At 42.0% G+C, this 19,127-nt stretch overlaps 1 protein-coding gene across 1 annotated transcript in view; it reads left to right on the forward strand.

The window, feature by feature from the left end:
* The window catches only part of DNAH12 (dynein axonemal heavy chain 12), a 171,424-nt gene that overhangs the window by 146,876 nt on the left and 5,421 nt on the right, over nt 1-19,127 (forward strand). The window contains exons 63-72 of the mRNA XM_045024879.1: nt 2,665-2,815; nt 3,197-3,450; nt 4,944-5,084; nt 11,329-11,466; nt 12,484-12,717; nt 14,082-14,270; nt 15,519-15,622; nt 17,938-18,142; nt 18,356-18,493; nt 18,978-19,069. Coding sequence (XP_044880814.1) covers nt 2,665-2,815; nt 3,197-3,450; nt 4,944-5,084; nt 11,329-11,466; nt 12,484-12,717; nt 14,082-14,270; nt 15,519-15,622; nt 17,938-18,142; nt 18,356-18,493; nt 18,978-19,069 — 1,646 coding nt within the window. The remainder of the gene's footprint in view (nt 1-2,664; nt 2,816-3,196; nt 3,451-4,943; nt 5,085-11,328; nt 11,467-12,483; nt 12,718-14,081; nt 14,271-15,518; nt 15,623-17,937; nt 18,143-18,355; nt 18,494-18,977; nt 19,070-19,127) is intronic.

Below are 19,127 nucleotides of genomic sequence, written 5' to 3' on the forward strand. Positions count from 1 at the left end.
ACTTCACCTCTGGGTGCCCTAGATCCCACCTTCCAAATGGGGCTAATACTTCCCTGCCTCCTCGGCTAAATCCGTTTATTGCTGTGTGGTGATGAGGGCAATGGAGCTATCAAGGTTTTGGCATTCACAACATCCCCAGCAATGAGTTCCACTGGTTGACTAGTATCAGAGGGGTAGCTGTGCTAGTCTGGATCTGTAAAATCAGCAAAGAGTCCTGTGGCACCTTATAGACTGACAGACGTATTGGAGCATGAGCTTTCGTGGGTGAATACCCACTTCGTTGGATGCATGTGACGAAGTGGGTATTCACCCACGAAAGCTCATGCTCCAATACATCTGTTAGTCTATAAGGTGCCACAGGACTCTTTGCTGCTTTTACAGGTTGACTGTGTGTTTTGTGAAGAAATACTTCCTTTTGTTTGTTTCCTATCAGCTCTGAGACACCTGAAGGTATATTTCCTCTAAATACAAATGTTATCACCTTTTTCTAATGGCAATGTGTTTTCTTTTCCTGTTAAGTTACTCAGTAATTAGAAATAAAGTCTTAAATATTGTAATCTATTTGTACAATGCATTTCATATTTCTTCTGCACAAATTAAAACACACTCCAGTTTAAGGTACTAAAGGTGTAAAGATTAAAAACATAAAAAACAAATATAAAAATTGAACTGGCATTTACAAATCACTGATCTAAAAGCCTGTTTTAGCCTCTGGAAGTACCGGTAGTTGAGTTTTATAATGTAATATAGAAATCCCTAGGACTGGTTTATGTCTCTCAACCTCCAGGATGCTTATTTTCATATCATGATCCATACACAGAAAATATTTACAATTCCAAGTAGGAGATTCCCACTGTTAATATAAGGTCCTCCTCTTCAGATTATCGACAGTGCCAAGAGTTTTTACCAAATGATTGGCAGTAGTGGCAGCCCACCTGAGAAATTAGGGCATACAGGTGCACCCATACCTCGATGTTTGGCTGACCTGAGGGAAGTCACTGCAGCAAGTGAGGGCTCCATGTGTCAGATCCTTCATTAGACCCCTCATCTCTTTATCAGATTGGGCCTAAAGATCAACATGGCAAAAATCATTCCTGGCACCAGCTAACCCTAACCTTGTACTAGATTCCACAACAGCAACTTGGACACCCACACATGACAATGGTGGCCAAAAAATAGTAGTCTCCAGCACGTATGCTCTAGGAGTGGAATACGTATAGGCAACACATTTTGAAGAACCGCAGTTACTGTAAAGCAAGTAGCTGTTCTTTCTATTAACTACAAGACTGATTAAATGGAACCTAAGTGCAGTAAGTTCTGTTAAGATTTCTTTTCTTCCTACACTTCAGACTGCTAGAATTTCAGTGATATAACTGTGCAGGTGATCAGATGTGTTCTACTTTTACCTAAATATCCTTAGCCTATTCAGCCATCATCTATAATGCTCAATTTGACTCTAAAAGTAAAATTGGGGTATTGTTTTACCAATACTACTCATCTCTTAATATTTTCTTCTTCTTAGTGATATGAAATTCTTATACTATTTGATTGTTTCAAATATATGTTCAGGAACACTTAATATTTTTTATTGTCTGAGTCATAATACTGTAAGGACAATCACAAGTTGTTATTTTTCATCTGTATTGACTATATTTAGTACTTCACAGCATGTAAAACTGCAGAATTAACATTTGGAATAAAAATTGATGTGCAGGTTTTTTCATAAATATATTGCCTCATGAATCAATCTGTACAGCAATAAGGGGTCTTAGAAGTTAGTGGAACTATACATGCGGTATACATTTTTTCATGGCAAAAAGAGACTTTTACTAGAATTTATGAGCAAACAGCCACTTTGGTCAGCAAAAGTGGATATATGTTGTGCCTGTGTCACACTGAATGGCAACTGTTTGAGGCCTGGTGCTCTACAGCCTGAAGAAATTGCAGCTAACAAAAAACATTTGTGAGGACATTATACCTCACCTACTGAGATGACGTTTCACCCCCACTCCATCCTGCCATCCCCTGATTCTGTGAGGGGTTGCTGGATTTCTTGTGGGTAGGGTGGGAAATAACCATCCAAGCACTGGAAGTAGGCATTTAAAGCATAAGAGACTGGGGGAGTACACCCAGTTGTCCTCTGAAGAGGAGACCAAGTTATTGGAGGTGAGGCCTGCAACCCAAGAACACAACCCGTTTGGTGTCTGTTGGAGGAGTTATTTGGGGATTGGCAAGTTAGTGCAGTGTAGCCGGGTGGATAAGGCCTCAATAGTATGGAAATATTCAATACGCTTCCAAGCTTTTGAATGTTAAATGAACTCAAATTCCAAACCTACTGAGACTTCTACAAACTTTGTGTTAAAAGTCCCCAGGCCCTGATTCACCCAGTGCAGGAACGGTGGGGTGGCAGTTTGCACCTTCTAAATTCTGGGGCACAGCTGGCACAAAGGGGCTGCTGGGCGACCATGGATTGGTCCCCAAGAGTGAATGTGAACTGTATACATTGACTGTGAGGTATAGCTATTGAGTTGCTACATTATCAGTATCCAACTCACTGTATAATGATTTAGATTACCAGGAATATGAAAGATGATACGGTGTATCCAACCAAATCTGATTTTATGTTATATTTGTGCTTACTGGTATATTTGCTTTTTTAAACAGATTAGTCCAGCAATAACAATCTTTGTAACTGACAAACTGGGGAAGAAGTTTGTAGAGCCGCCACCATTTGATCTAACAAAAAGTTACTTAGATTCAAATTCAACAATCCCACTAATATTTGTGCTGTCTCCAGGAGCTGATCCCATGTCTAGTAAGTATCCACTATGGGATATTTTCCTTACTAAATCTTTGAATCAGTGACAGATAAAGACCTGTCAAAATGTCAAGTTTTTCAGATTAAGAGCCTGATTCTCCTCCTCTTTGCACCTTATAGAGTCATTTGCGCCTGTGCCAAATAGGTGTAAAATGCTACCAAATCATATTGGTAGAATTTTGTCTTGCAGAATAAAAGGGATATGATTTTAAAATCAAATAGTTTGATGCATTGTGCCAAAATTCTTATCAAAATAATATATCATTGTTTTGCACTTTCAGATTTTAACAAAATAGTAGTATAGTTCTTTTTTTTATATCAAATATAAAGCAATCTTTTTAACTAATAAACGCTAAAAGATTGCATGTTTCATCCAAGGTCTCTTGAAATTTGCAAATGACAAAAACATGGTTGGAAATAAGTTTCAAGCCATCTCGCTGGGACAGGGACAAGGACCTATAGCTACAAAAATGATTAGAGAAGGAATGGAAGAAGGGACCTGGGTTTGTTTACAGAATTGTCATCTTGCTGTCTCCTGGATGCCGATGCTAGAGAAAATCTGTGAAGAATTTAATAGTGACACCTGCCATCCATTCTTCAGACTTTGGCTTACCAGTTATCCATCACCCAAGGTACTTTTATTCCCAGTAGACCTAATTACAAATTTAATAATAGTGTTCTGTAATAAACCATTTTGTATTCCACGATAGGATAACCACATTGCAATTTTGGCTTGGATTTTCAAACTTGTACACACAATGTGGGTGTACATTTAAAAAAAAATCTCTCTCTAATTAAAGGATTGTTGTGAATATACATATACAATCAAAATATAGTCAATATATATTAGAACAGAATGTAGACATGCTCTTCTCATGAAGAAAGAATGGTGTTTTCTGCCTTATAGATATGTTTTATTATCCACAAGTACCTTAGTTGTTTTTAAGAGAAGAAAGTTCCTGAAGTCTATTTAATTTTCCTCTAAGTCCAGGTCCAGATTTTTGCTGTTGACTATTTTTGGAACAAATCCTGATGAAACACTCTGTATTGCAGAAATGTACTATTTTTAGTGAAAGCGCAGCTCCTTGCTTTCATCTAATAGTGTAAATATCAACATTTTCAAATTTTAATTTTAATACATAATTAAAAGGTTATCTATATAGGTTATAAACCTATATATATTATTGTTAAATTGATTATGTAGTTAAATTGATTATGTAGTACCATAAATTTGCTTAGTGCTCTGCAAACATTTTAAGGCACATTCTTTCCTCTGAGAAGCCTACAAGCTAGGGCTTTGTACCTGCAAACACATACATATTGGGAAGGAGGAGAAAGTAGAAAATATTCTTGGAAAAAGCAGATCTTAAGGAAGATTTGAAGGAAGAGAGAAGAGGCTCTTGGTGGATGAGATCAGAAAGACTGCTCCAGGTGTAGGAGAAAGCAATGATGAAAGGTGTAAAAATGAGAGAGGGAGCATACAAAGGGAACAGTAATGTGAGAGGATACATAATTTCATCAAAAAAGGACAATTTTTTAAATTATATTAGAAAATATAAAAATACAGAGCAGGCTTTTAAACATTTTTGGGATGAATGTAAGTCTGCTGAACAGAAGTGACTGTATTTTGATTGGTTTCAGAGTAGCAGCCGTGTTAGTCTGTATCCGCAAAAAGAACAGGAGTACTTGTGGCACCTTAGAGACTAACAAATTTATTTCAGCATGAGCTTTCGTGGGCTACAGCTCACTTCTTCAGATTCATAGAATGGAACACACAGACAGAAGATATTTATACATACAGAGAACATGAAAAGGTGGAAGTACGCATACCAACTGTAAGAGTCCAATCAATTGAGATGAGCTATCATCAGCAGGAGAAAAAAAACAGTATTTTGACTGTGGATACACTTTCACACAGCTTTTATTGCTGTCCATAAGAGATTGCACACCTCCATCCAAGGGCTGAATTTAGCCCAGGTATATTTAATCTTTGGGACTTTGAACATCAAGACATTATTTTAAAAATACAAATATATTTATACTTTTATGGAAATATCTCACTTTATTGGGTTTTTTTTACATCACCATACTCTCCTGTTGCAGTGTTGCTATTTATTTTGTCTAGTTTCCCGTAACCATTCTGCAGAATGGAGTAAAGATGACAAATGAATCACCTACAGGTCTCCGGTTAAATCTACTTCAGTCTTATCTCTCAGATCCAGTTTCTGATCCCATCTTCTTCTCTGGGTGCCCTGGAAAGGAGCCGGTAAGTTGCTCATTCTTTGACATTTTGAGATATTTATTTACTCATTGTTATGTCCAGTGAAGGTTCTAATCTAAAGCGTTCCCTAAAAGTTATGAGCTAATGTTTGCACAGACGGTAAATAATTAGTGAATAAAATACTTCACACATTTTTATAGCTTAAACGAACATTTTGTCAGATGGAAATCCCCACACTGGTTACACTGCAATAACATTAGCCCAACTTGGTTGATTCCTACAACAGTGGCAATTATGGGTCCCCAGACAGAGAGCAACCCCACTGGGCTCTGCCCATGAAATATGGTTCTGAAATGAAATCCCCAACCAGTCCTATCCTTGTGAGAATGGAGCATGAATGAGGCATGCTCCACCATACCACTTATTTTAGCCTGTAGTCCACCCTCCCATCTCTTTACATGGGTTTGTGATAAGATATGTCCTCAGTGTGCACTATTAGCACAGAGGACTTTTCTTCCTATAGAGCTGCAGTAGATAAATGGAAACTGAAGAAAACAATGCAATAAGTTCCTTCCAGGCAAAACTTGAGAAAACAAACGTCAGGGTCCCTCTAGCCCATTAGTGAGACACACCTGCTAAACAAGTAGCAGTGAGGGAGGTGGAGGTCAAACCCAGCCATGGTACTATTCTGAGGCCTGGGAATGTTCCAGGGCAAAGATATAAAAAGGGTGTGGCACTCCAGAGGCCTCAGTTCCCTCCAACTTCAACCAGCTGAACGAAGATAGGGCTCCTCCAGAATTCTACCAGATCCATATGTTTTATAATTATTTGGTTATAGTTAGACTGGTTTGTTAGTGTTAGTATAGTGTTAGATTTAATTTAGAAATAAGTTCTTCAGTGCTGGGGGAAAAAAAGATGACACAGCTGAAGACCAAAAAGCTAGGATTTAAGAGGTATGTCTCATGCCTAGCTGTGATTCTGGTGGCCAAAACACATGCATGGTGTTTATCATATTTGGTTGAAAGACATTCACCTTCAAAATACTTGATTTTCTCAACCTTCATGACATGAGCTGAGAAGGAAAGACAGAACAGGCTTCAGACTATCTTACTCCAGGAAACTCTGTCAGCGAAACTGCCTGGAACCAAGAGAGAGCAAGCCTCTAGCAAATCTTAGAAGCTTGCATTGGCTCCAAGCAAGTCTGGAAGAAAGAAAGTTAAATACTTGTCTTTGGTGCTGTGCACTAAGGAATCTAGAAGTGTGAAGCACCCAAAGATCAAGACTGCTCAACAGACTGTGGGATCGAACTCTGTTTTTAAAGCAATCCACAAGAAAAGGACAAGGCTATAATAGTGAGAACAAAGACTCCATCCTTGTTGGTGTTGGCCTCTTTTTATCAAGAAACAATCTGTGAGACAGGTCCATCCGATCCAGTGCTATTTAAAGAACCTTCCCCAAGTGATGATTCTCTGTCTAAAACCGATTGTTTCAGATCCGAAAGAGCCAGATTCAAGAGAGAAGATGAAAAAACCTGTTATGAAGGTTTAAAATAAGGATCTGACTGCTGAGAATTTGCAGTCTGGTTCCAGTGCGGTACTGCAGTGGTTGGTGTTTATAGGACAGACTCATCGATTGGATCTGTCTCCTTCTCGGTCGGTAATGAATCCATGTGTCAGTTGAATAGGAAATGAAGATTTTAGTGGATAGATAGATAATCCTTCAGAGAAGAGAAGGTAGATTGAAGAAGTTAGGATTTCTCCTATACATCCACCACTTAAGACTCCTTCTGAGCAGGGGAGGCTCCAGGCCCCAGCACGCCAAGCGCGTGCTTGGGGCAGCAAGCCGCAGGGGGCACTCTGCCGGCGCCACGAGGGCGGCAGGCAGGCTGCCTCCGGCGGCTTGCCTGCGGAGGGTCCGCTGGTCCCGCGGCTTCGGAGAAGAAATTGAAATCATGCTCGATCAATTTAAGTAAGCTCAGTCATTTCTCCCAGATCTGTAGGGCAGAGATATTTTCAGCCAGATCAGAGTACGGGGCTTTAGCCAGATTGTCAGGCTTCACCTTGGTTTACATCAGTGGTGGGCAACCTGCAGCCCGTCAGGGCAAGCCGCTGGCGGGCCACCAGACCGTTTGTTTACATTTGCATGGCCTCCTGCAGCTCCCAGTGGCCGTGTTTCACCGTTCCTGGCCACTGGGAGCTGCAGGAAGCTGCGGCCAGGCCCGCGCCACTTCCCACAGCTGCCATTGGCCGGGAACGGTGAAACACAGCCACTGGGAGCTGCGGGCAGCCGTGCAAATGTAAACAAACGATCTGGCAGCCCACCAGCAGCTTTCCCTGATGGGCCACAGGTGCCCACCACTCGTTTATGTGGTCTCACTGGCCTTCTCCTGTACCTTTTCAAGATATTCCTATATATAGTAATTGCCAACTTGATACTGAGGACATTCAAGCATCAGACCCAAGGATATGGATTTGATAGTACATCAGATAGAATGTCTACAGTTGTAAGAGACATTTTATCTGAGGAAGAAGAATTGCTAGAGATCCAAGAGTCCCATCCAGACTCTGAACTTTACTTCTCCAGACAGAAGTGTAGGGGTGATTGCTGTTTCATCACATTCAGACGATGTGGTGCTCTTCCAAGGACATTAGAGATTCCCTTGATTCCTGTTGAGAAATCTTCACATTTTAGAAGCAGCAACTAGACAAATCCTTTATTGGAAGGATTATCTCAACCAGTTTTAAGCAATTTGGAATCACCCTCATAGCTCAGCTTATGTTAAAAAAGGCTAATGACCTTTACCTGTTTTCCCAGGAGGGAAATGTGTTTCATATCTCCGTTCTCCTAATTCATTGATAGTAAAGGCTGCACTGCACAAATGAAAGCATGCTCAGGCTTATTTTATCCCCTCTGATAAGGAAGGGAAAAGACTGGATGTTTTCCTCAGCCACTTCAGATATGAGAATAGTGAACCATTAAGCTGTAATGGCAAGATATCAGCGTCATCTTGTCAGGAAAAATGTTGTGTTTCATGAATACTCTCCCTGAGGAGCATAGGCGGTTAGCAAATGTTCTTTTGGTAGAAGGACAGAATGTTGCTATCATTAAGAACTTTTTATTGTTGGTTTCCGTGTATGATGTAGATCCAGCTACAGCTCTAATTACTTATATATTGGAGTACCTATTATATCTTAAAAGAGTGGATCTCTCTTTGTCATCAGTCAAAGTTAATCTCTCAACAGTCTCAGCATACCATGTCTCTAGGGATAGTAAACTGGTTTTTATTCATGATGTAGTCAAAAGATTCTTGAAAGGTCTTAATAATCTATTTCCACCAGTTAGAGAGCCTATATCATCTTGGGATTTAGTCAGTGATGAGCTGCCAAAATATTAACAACCGGTTCCCTCCTCCTCACCCCATGAGGGGGTCGTGACACCCCTGCCCCCTGGGACTCCTGCCCTGCCCCCCAGGACCTCTGCCCTATCCACCCCCCTTCCCTGTCCCCTAACTGCCCCCTGCCACCCCATCCAACCCCTCCTCTTATTTCTGATGGCCCCCCGGGACCCCTGCCCCATCCTACCACCCCTTCTCTCTGTCCCGACTGCCCCTGGAACCTCTGCCCCTGACTGCCTCCCACCGCCCCATCCAACCCCTGGTCCTTCCTGACTGCCCCCCAGGACCCTTGCCCCCATTCAATTCCCCTGTTCCCTGCCCTCTGACCGCCCCCAGTCCCGACCCTAATCCACCCCCCGCCCTCTATCCAACACCCTCTCCCTGCTCCCTGCCCCCCTTACCGCGCTGCCTGGAGATGGGGGCCGTGCCACCCAGAGTCGGGGCTGGGAGCCACGGGCGCTGGGCTGGAGTTGGGGGGCTGGGCCAGAGCCACTGGCCAGCCCTAAATCGGGGTCAGAGCCGGGGGCCGGCCCAGAGCCGCGCCGGCCGGCTGGAGTCGGGGCCGGGGTCAGAGCCGGGGGCCGGCCCAGAGCCGCGCCGGCCGGCTGGAGTCGGGGCCGGGGTCAGAGCCGGGGGCCGGCCCGGAGCCGCGCCAGCCGGCCGGAGTCAGGGCCGGGGCCGGGGTCAGAGCCGGGGGCCATCCTGGAGCCGCGCCGGCCGGCCGGCCGGAGTTGGGGCCGGAGGCAGAGCCGGGGTCCCGCCCGGAGCCGCGCTGGCGGGCCGGAGTCAGGGCCGGCGGGCCAGAGTCGGGGCCGGCGGGCTGGAGTCGGGGCCGGGGCCGGGGTCAGAGCCGGGGTCCCGCCCGGAGCCGCGCCGGCTGGTCGGGGCCAGGGCCGGGGGTCAGCCCAGAGCCACGCTGCCCGGTCGGCCAGAGTCGGGGCCGGGGCCGGGGTCAGAGCCAGGGGCCGGCCCAGAGCCGCACCGCCCAGCTGGAGTCGGGGTCGGAGCCGGGGGCCAGCCTGGAGCTGCACCGCCCGGCCACAGTTGGGGTTGGGGTCCGGCCCGGAGCCGCGCCACCTGGCCGGGGTCGGAGCCGGGGGCCGGGCTGGAGCTGTGCCGCCCAGAGTCGGGGTCGGGCCAGGGATGCGCGGCGCCTAGACCCCTCCTTGTGCCCCCCTCCCCCCCCCGCCCTGCTCACCTGCAGGAAGCTGCTGCTTCCTTCTCAGCCCTCCCAGGCTTCCCGCGCTAAGAGCTGATTGGCGGGAAGCCCGGAGGGGGAGCCTTCAGAGGAGGCGGCAAAGGCAGAGCTGGAGCCAGGTGAGCTGGGGCTGGGGGCAGGGCAGGGAGCGAAGCTTTTGTTAAATTTAAAAGCCCTTTACAACCGGTTCTAAAAGGGTTTCTAAATTTAACAACCGGTTCGCGTGAACCGGCTACAGCTCACCACTGGATTTAGTGCTTACACTAAGTGCAACATCTGTTTGAATCTCTGAGGAGCTGTACAATACCCTATTTATACATTAAGACAGTCATCTTGATAGCTATCACTTCAGCAAGGTGCATAAGTGAATTAGAAGCACTGATGGCACACCCACTATTTACTGTCTTTAATAAAGATAAAATAATACTCTGTACATACCCAAGATTCTTACTGAAAGTTGTGTTAGATTTGAATAAACCTCCATCTGTAATGTTGCCCGTATTTTTTCCCAAACCTCACTCAAGGTGGGGAGGCTAGATAACATCTACTAGATGTTAGCAGGGCTTTACCTTTTTACTTAGATAAAACTAAGCATTTTAGGCAATCTCCCAATTCGTTTCTCTCTTATGGAAAAAGGAATAAAAGGAGAGTGATCACCGTAGATATTCTTACAAGATAGATTAGATTATGTATTGAGGATGTTTATAAGCTGATGGGTCTCCCTCTTCCTGAAGGAATTAGAGTTCATTCTACTACCTGAAAAGCAGCTGCTGTGGCATTCTCTGGACATATTCCTTAACAGAAATATGCCGAGCAGCAACATGGAGTACAGTCCACACTTACTAAGCACCAGACATTAGGCTTAGAATCTAGATCTGATGCAAAATTTGGCAAGGAAGTTTTGCAGTCGTTTTTTAATTAGGATTCCATATTCCCTGGGTCTGAGTTACTGCTTGTTAGTCTAGCCCATGAATAGGAATATGCAGAGGACACTCAAATGAAGGTTATTTACCTGTAACCAGAATTCTTTGAGATAGACTCTGCATATTCATGCTCTCTGCCCACCTTTCATCTCTGCTTCTGAGAGTCCTACTTATCAAAAGATCTGGAGTTGCAGAGGAAGGAACTGAGGCAGCTGTAGTGCTATGCCCCTTTTATAACCTCGCCCAGGAACATTCTATGTTCACTGAGGAGAGAGGCAAGAGAGACATGTGAGGCTCCAACAAACACTGCTAAGTACAATTCTACCATTCCTGCTGCACCGGTCAGAGTGGGAGTATGCAGAGTCCATCTCGAAGAACTCCTGTTACAGGTAAGTAACCTTCATTTCCTTAGTTAATAAATAATAGTCCAGTCCTGCAAATCCTTAACTCAGTGTAGTGTACACATCCCCAAGTAGCCCAGTGGCTTCAGTGTTACTACTCAGCGGTGTAAACATTATACCTACTAGTCAGGGATTGCAGGAATAGGCTTCAACATGTTAACTGTCAACTTCATATTGTTGTTTAGTTATCTAATAACATTTTTTTTAAAAACCCTCATGCTAGTCATAGTCTAATACTTTTATCCAAAAACAGAGAATTTAAAATGTTGTTAAAATGTTTTCCACACTGCTTTTGTTGTTTCAGCTATCTGCATAAATTAAAGACCATATGCAGCCATGCCAGTTAATACTTTCTGTTGTTGTTTTCTTAAAGACATGGGAAAAACTGCTCTTTGGAGTTTGCTTTTTTCATGCTCTTGTTCAGGAGAGAAAGAAGTTTGGCCCTCTTGGTTGGAATATCCCATATGGATTTAATGAATCAGACTTGCGAATCAGTATCAGACAGCTGCAGGTAAAGTCTTTATTTACTGTTGCTTCCACGTACAGAAATGGCTGTGTTAAATGCTCAATCACACAATCATAAACAAGTTTCCACAACTTTTAGTTCAGGTTTCTGTTGCTACTGAGACAAAGATAAATAACACAGACCATATTATATTTATAAAAATATGAAATTCTTCATTAGATTGAGATATATTTTCTAAAAACAAATTCACAGAGCCATTTGGAACTCAATATAACAGAGTTAAAACTATATTTCAAAGGAAATCTCACTATCGAGTAGATACTATCAAACCAGTAGATACCATCAAACTGCTCACTGCTCTTAGTCAAAGGAAATTTTGATACACAGCCAGTGGCCAGGGCTGTCCTGTCTGACTAGCTCTATAGGACTCCTGAGAATATTTTACAGATTGACCAATCTAGATAAGAGTCAAAAGAATTTAGGGTGGGAATTATGAAAGTTGAGTTTGAGCTCCTGGAAAAAAACTAATGATGAGTCACTGAAAGAGACAAACGTTTTGAAGGTTAAAAGCAAGATACTCTGAGCATCCAAGGAGACTTGTTAAAAGAAAGAAACATGCCTTTGCTAGAAAAATCAGGCTACAGAAGATACACAATTTTAAATACTGTAAGAATGATTGGATGATTTGTTAATCCTGGAACAAATCTTTAGGTCTCTGCCCAGATCTTACTCAGGTAAAACTCCCATTAACCTCAGATGGGAATTTTACCTGAGTGAAGACTTCAGAGTTTGAATTTGCTGCTGCACTGGGGAAGAACATTTACTACAGCTCTGTATGAGTTAGAGCATACTCTTCTCTCCACACTGTGTGCCACTCTTGTTCTGTGGGCCTCTCCATGGAAGGGTATGTTGGGTTTGTGGCCCCATCTCCGCTCCTTTCCTATTTAATAATAAAAGGCAGATCACACTGTTTCTCTAATTAACTATAGGATTTAATTTACAAGCCTCATTGGGATTCAAGGTGGTGAAGTGTCTTAGATTTATTGTTTTCTTTTTTTTCAGTTGTTCATAAATGAATATGACCATGTTCCATTTGAAGCTATATCTTACCTTACGGGTGAATGTAACTATGGAGGACGAGTGACAGATGATTGGGACAGACGTTTACTAATGACTATGCTGGATGATTTTTATAATCCAGATATAATTGATAACCCACGGTTCACCTTTTCTCCCAGTGGCAACTACTATGCACCACCAAAAGGCACCTATGAGGACTACATTGAATTTATTAAGGTAACTTGGTTTCTTTGTACAATGGAAGCTCACATAATATTTGGTCTAATTGCATTAGTGAATATTGCAAAAAGAAAATATTTTCACTGATGTGTCATTTTAAATTTGATATTCCATTAATGTTAAAAAAATTACTTCTGCATGAATGTAACAAATTCATTTTCTAATATTAAAATGCTGGAACATCTAGAACAATAATAATTAGCTCTTTTATAATGCCTGTGCTCCAAAGATCTTAAATTGTATTACAAAATAATAATTCTCTCAGTACCTGACATCCCTGAAATACAGCCACTTCTGGGGTAGAGCACAGAAGCTGTAGAGCAGTCCAACATTAATTTTGAATAGAAAGTAAAGAATACTACATCTAATTGAAACCTCAAGGGAATTTAGGCAGATCAAATATAATTACTTTTAGTTGGAATTAGGCAGAACATTGGGGATAGCACTCCTGCTTTTGCAGAAAGTGCCTTAAGATATTTATTGAGCTCTACGTCCATGCATTGCTTCAGTACAATCCCAGGGAGAAGAATCCTATAACGTTGAATCACAAATTTTACTCCCTGCTGCGCTAGCTGTTTTCTGAGACGGCTCCTTTCTAAGCACTGACCTCGCCAGACTCTCCTTAGACTGTGAAATCTAACAGGATCAAACCACAAAGTGATTTGGGTGAAATATCAGGTGGTAATTTCATTTAGAGCATCTACTCCTTAGAACCGTGCTTCAAATCTTGCTTGTCTTGCGTGAAGGCCAGGAGTTGGTTTTCTAGCAACAAGTTTCTGGAATTATGAATTGTGCAGAAGATGGCTAACCCAGAAATAAGAAAGAGAAACAGTTTACCCAGATCCTATTGGTCATGCATGGGGCTGTAACTTTTTCTTGGTAGTTTATGTAGAATTCACAGATCAACAAAAAATTCAAAAGTTAGTGGCAAAGCCTTGAGAGGTTACAAACATGATACACAAAGCAGACAAGGGTACTGGGTCTGAGCCTCTCAACATTAAAAATAATGCTTTTGTGTGCGCTTCATTTTTCATTTGATGCCCATCCTCTTTCCTTTCCTTGGCTCCCTTGCAGGTATGTTGTGATCTAAAGTGCTTTGTGATTTGAAACACCCTAGACTTTGTTGCACTCCAGAGTGTGTACAACTTAATGAGGAGATCAACAGGTAGATAATAGGGCCTGGTATAAAGACTAGAAAGCCATTGTCAAGGGATTCACTGTTTGTGAGGTCATGGTTCTAGGCCTAATCCAATGTCCCCTGAAGCTAATGGAATCTTTCAATCAATAAGCTTAAGATCAGGCCCTTAATGAACTGATTTATCTAATGAAATGTATTGCTTACTTAATATGCTTTGCCATAGAATCTTCCATTTAGTCAACAGCCAGAGGTGTTTGGGTTGCATGAAAATGTGGATATTTCAAAGGATCTCCAGCAAACAAAAGTCCTCTTTGAATCTCTGATACTAACGCAAGGAGGAGGCACACAGGGAGGCTCCTCAGGAGGTGGTGACAGCACTCTGTATGAAATTGCTGATGATATTCTCATTAAGGTAATGTAGAAAGACAAATAGCATAATAATTGATTAGAATAACAAATACTCCCACCATTACCTGGCCAGCTTAATGTTCTTCCTTGAGATTTTCTTTTGCAAAATGGTAATGGGCAACTGGACAGATGATTGGGCCACAAAGGGACCTGTGGCCACAGGAATGCCACCTTCACCTCCTTTTGGGATTGCAACAATGCAGTTGCAACAACACACTTTCTCAGCAACAAATACCGTTACTGAGCAACTTGTAGCTCTACTCTCTCCACTGACTCCCCTAGAACATTACATTCAGTTTAAGTTCTTGGTTCTTATTTTCAAAGCACTAAATGGCCTGGGCTCAGGACACCTAAAAGGCTTTTCCACAAGGACCATGAACACCTTTGACACCTCCACTCCTCAGAAATAATGGAATTGTGCACCCCCAGGGCAAAGCTAGTGTAAGCAGGAGATAGGGCTCTTTTGGGGTCTAGCCCCATGCTGTGCCATGTTCCTCACTCTCCATAAGAACTACACCAAATCTTACCAAGTTTCATTCCAAACATAAGCTCATTTATTCCTTAAGAAAAATACATGTTAACTTACTCAGAAAACAAACAAAAACTCTCACAGATCTCATGCTCAAGGGACGGGAGTGGAATAGAAAGTTAACCCTGTCCAATTAACCTAAATCTCCTTGTTTGCTAGGAAGTACTCAGATACCATGGTGATCGGCATGGCATAATAACCTGAATAGAATAGTGATTTTTTAAAAATAAAACATTGACTTTGTAGTATGGTTCTCTCTTTCTCTCCCTATCCCTGTGCTACATCTCTGATTCCTAAGTTTCATTTTGCATTGGGAAAAACTCAAGGGGAGCATTAAGCTGTCCAACACAAAGTGAAAGTAAAGCACTTATCAGACTGTGGGGAGCCCACAGCCATATATAAAGTGGGGGGCGGGAGTGTCGAACAGCTAACAATAGAAGGGAGAGAAATCAGAGCAAATAACCTGGGGAAAAAGTCAATTCAATCTTGCAAGCAACTTCGCAATCGTTAAAACATTTACATTTATTTTTACATTTTCAGTGATGTTCAAGATATTTTTATTGACCAACCAATATTCAATAGGGTGTTTTACTGAGTATCAGTCATTCACCATGGAGCTTTTGTGGTTGCTTTGGGTCTGTTTGCTTTTAATATCTCTTTGAAACCATTATAAATTAAAATGTGCACTTATCAAAATGTGTCCAAATATATTGACATTTGCAGCTTCCAAATGATTTTGACATTGAAACTTCTCTACATAAGTATCCTGTGAGATATGAGGAAAGTATGAACACCGTGTTGGTGCAAGAAATGGAGAGGTTTAACAAGTAAGGGAATTAATTAATTTAATTCAAATGTACTTTCAGTCAACCCATTCACAGCAGATCCCTTTTCTGCCAGGCATCCAGTGAGGTCTCTTTATAGACTCCATTCTGAAGACCCTTTTTTTTTTATTATTATTTATTTTTTGCTTCAATTCTAATCGCCTGCAGTAGTGTCTGCATTTCTGCATTCCCAGCACTTTTCCTTTATTAGGCAAGGCAGAATATAGGTTGGGTTTAAGGAAAAATATCTAAATGGCAAATAAATTGGAGGATAAGGTATGCCATGGGGGGACGGGCCAAAGAAAAGTTTGGTAATAGGTTATTTGCAGGGTTGTGCTTGTATTGCTTTATTTTTCACTTCCATTTCTTTATTCTGTCCATCCTCTTCTTTTTGGTCTCATTGTTCCTGTGCTTGTGTCATTTTCTTTTTTCCGCCTTTATGTATATTTCTCTCTTTTTTATTATTTTCTCACCTGCTCTATCTGTGCCCCATCACTTTCCTTCTCTCTTCCCTGATTGCCCTTTCTTCCAATACCCTCACCTCCACTCTTTTTGCTGTCAACCATAATCCTCCACTCTTTTTTTTTTCCCTTTGGGTCCCCAGTCTCTATCCCACTTTGCCCAAATTCCTATTTTTTCTCCTGTTTTGTCTCCATCTGCTCCCTATTTCTTCCTGACACCCTTATTTTTCTCCTTCTTGACCTCCCCCCCCACTCATCTTTCCCCCTCTGCCCCAGAATTCTCTCACAAAGCTGCTATAATTCTCTCCTACAATTCTCTCTGATCCCTTAATTCACTCTCCAAGCTCCCCTTATTTCTCTCACTCTCCTTTTCCCCCTCTTTTATTATCTGAAACCTGCCTCCCCCATCTATTCCATACACATATTGTAAATTGTTCCGGCTAAGCACTGGAACACATTGCCTATGGAGGTTGTAGAATCTCCATCTCTGGAGGTTTTTAAGAACAGGTTAGACAAACACCCGTCAGTAATGGTCTAGTTATTACTTAATCCTGCCTTGAGTGCAAGGGACTGACTAGATGACCTACTGAGGTCCCTTCCAGTCCTATGATTCTGTGATTCTATTATTTTTAGGGTTCAGGTTTTAATTTCTTGCCAGGACAGTATAGGCAAGAGACTATGAAATTCAAAGCAATGCATAAAACTAAATGCCCCATTAGGTCTTCAACTATTTTAGCAGAAATATTTTATTTTACATAAACAGAAAGAGATGAACTTATACAGCTGCCATTGGACCATTATTTCCCCAAGAATATTCACTGCATAGTGTTCTATTTTTTTTTAAGCTAGATGTGGACTTTGCACTGGAGCATTGGATCTCCCCATGAATTTTCCCAAAGATTGGGAAATTCTAGATCAGGAATTTTGCCTTAGCCCATTAAAGTGACAGAGGCAAGCTGCAAAGTCTGACTTTGGATCCAGGGATGCTTGGATCTAGGTTCTGGTTTGGACTCAATTGTTTTTAACCAGGTGAAAATAATTAGAATTTCTATCTCACCTTCCATCTAGACATCTCAGGCACTGTACAGTTCATAATGAGTAAGGTTAAGAGTTTGTCATGGATATTTTTAGTAAAAGTCACGGAAAATAAACCGAAATTCATGGAAGTCTGCAACCTGTCTGTGACTTTTACTAAAAATACCCTGTGGGGGGACTAACAGGAAGAGCCCCACTGGGGGCTACTCAGGCTCCTGCGGCAGCAGCAGCCACTGCAGTCCCGGTGGCTGATCCTGTTGCGGCGGCCGCTGCTCTGGCCCTGGGGGCTGACCCAGCCCCAGCCACTGCTCCGGCTGCTTCTCCTGTGGCAAGGGCTGACTGACTGTTGCTCCAGTCCTGGGATGCTGCTCCGGATGTTGACCACTGCTCCTGGTCGGGGGCTGACAGCTGCTCCAGTCCTGCCACTGTGGCGGGCTGAAGCCAAAGAAGTCATGGAGGTCCGTTAAAGTCACGGAATCTATGACCTCCATGACAGACTCCTATCCTTAATAATGAGTTAAACCTCACAGAACCCTTTGAAGCCAGGAAGATGGGATGGAGAAAATGAGACAGAAATTAACAGATTTGTCCCAGGCCACAGATAAGCAGAAGAAAGATGTGTTAAATGGCAACAGTATGGGCACAATCTGTAATTTTGCAAATATGGCAAATTATGAATGAGGAAAACGTGGTTATGCACTTGTTTCATAGCCATCACAATAATGTAATACTATTTCTTGAGATGATGATTTTATATCTGACAAATCATGTCAAACCTGTTGTATTTCAGTGACAGTTCTGTGATATTTTCTTTAATTCTAGTTTACTCCGAACTATACGTATTACCTTAATAAATCTGAAAAAGGCCATTAAAGGACTAGTCGTTATGGATTCTGAGCTGGAGGCCCTGAGTGGCAGTCTGCTTGTTGGAAAAGTTGCCGAGAACTGGGCTAACCGTTCATACCCAAGTCTTAAACCATTGGGGAGCTATATCCTAGATTTTCTAGCGAGGCTGAAATTCTTGCAGGTAAAGCAAGCGGGATTGTGTTACTAATAATTCTGTTTGATTTAAAATTAAAGGATGATTTGGACATGGGTTGGTAAAAATTGACTCTTTATAGCTAGACTTTCTAAACAAAGTTGTGTAGAATAAATTTTTTTGTGGAAAACTGCAAATACCACCTAGGCCTATGCTAAATAGCAAAGATGCTTGAAAGTATCTCTCTGTTCCTCCTCCCAGGACTGGTATGAGTCAGGAAAGCCCAGTGTTTTTTGGCTATCGGGATTCTATTTTACTCAAGCTTTTTTAACTGGAGCCATGCAGAACTATGCCAGGAAGTACACCATTCCCATTGACCTGCTGGGATATGAATTTCAGGTATGGATAAGTGATAAAAATATATTTTACTAATATGGGTCCTGATGTTTCCATGAGATACAACAGGTGGATCCTGTGCCTGATTGGACATGTTCACTTGCACATATCTCATTGCAGGATTGAGACCTTGATTAGCAATGGCATTGTAGATCTGCAGCCATGTTAAATAGTAGTACATACGGTTTTCCACTTTATATCTGGAAAGGAATGCTATTAAAAGCATATTCCTCATTACACTTAATCATCTAATTAGGAAAACAAACCACTTGATAAACGTGAGTGTTCTAAGTATGATGATAAAGGATAATTAACAGTCACATAGAAAGCTGCCATCTTAACAGTTGAAGATGTAAAGTAGTACTGAAAGAAGAGGCTTCACTATTTTATCCTGATTTGGGGTTGGTCTCTGGAAGATTGGCTTGTAGAGCTAATAGTTCTAAAACAAAACTACCGTGGAAATGTATTAACATGTATTTCCTTTTAGGTTATTCCTAAGGATACATCTGATAGTGCACCAGAAGATGGTGTTTATATTCATGGATTATTTTTAGATGGAGCTCGCTGGGACAGGACCAAGTCAGTAATTAAAATTTTAAAATAAATTTTAAACTTTCTTATTAGATTTACTGAAATA

Source organism: Mauremys mutica, chromosome 7 (genome assembly GCF_020497125.1).
Source record: "Mauremys mutica isolate MM-2020 ecotype Southern chromosome 7, ASM2049712v1, whole genome shotgun sequence".
NCBI classification, from domain to species: domain Eukaryota; kingdom Metazoa; phylum Chordata; order Testudines; family Geoemydidae; genus Mauremys; species Mauremys mutica.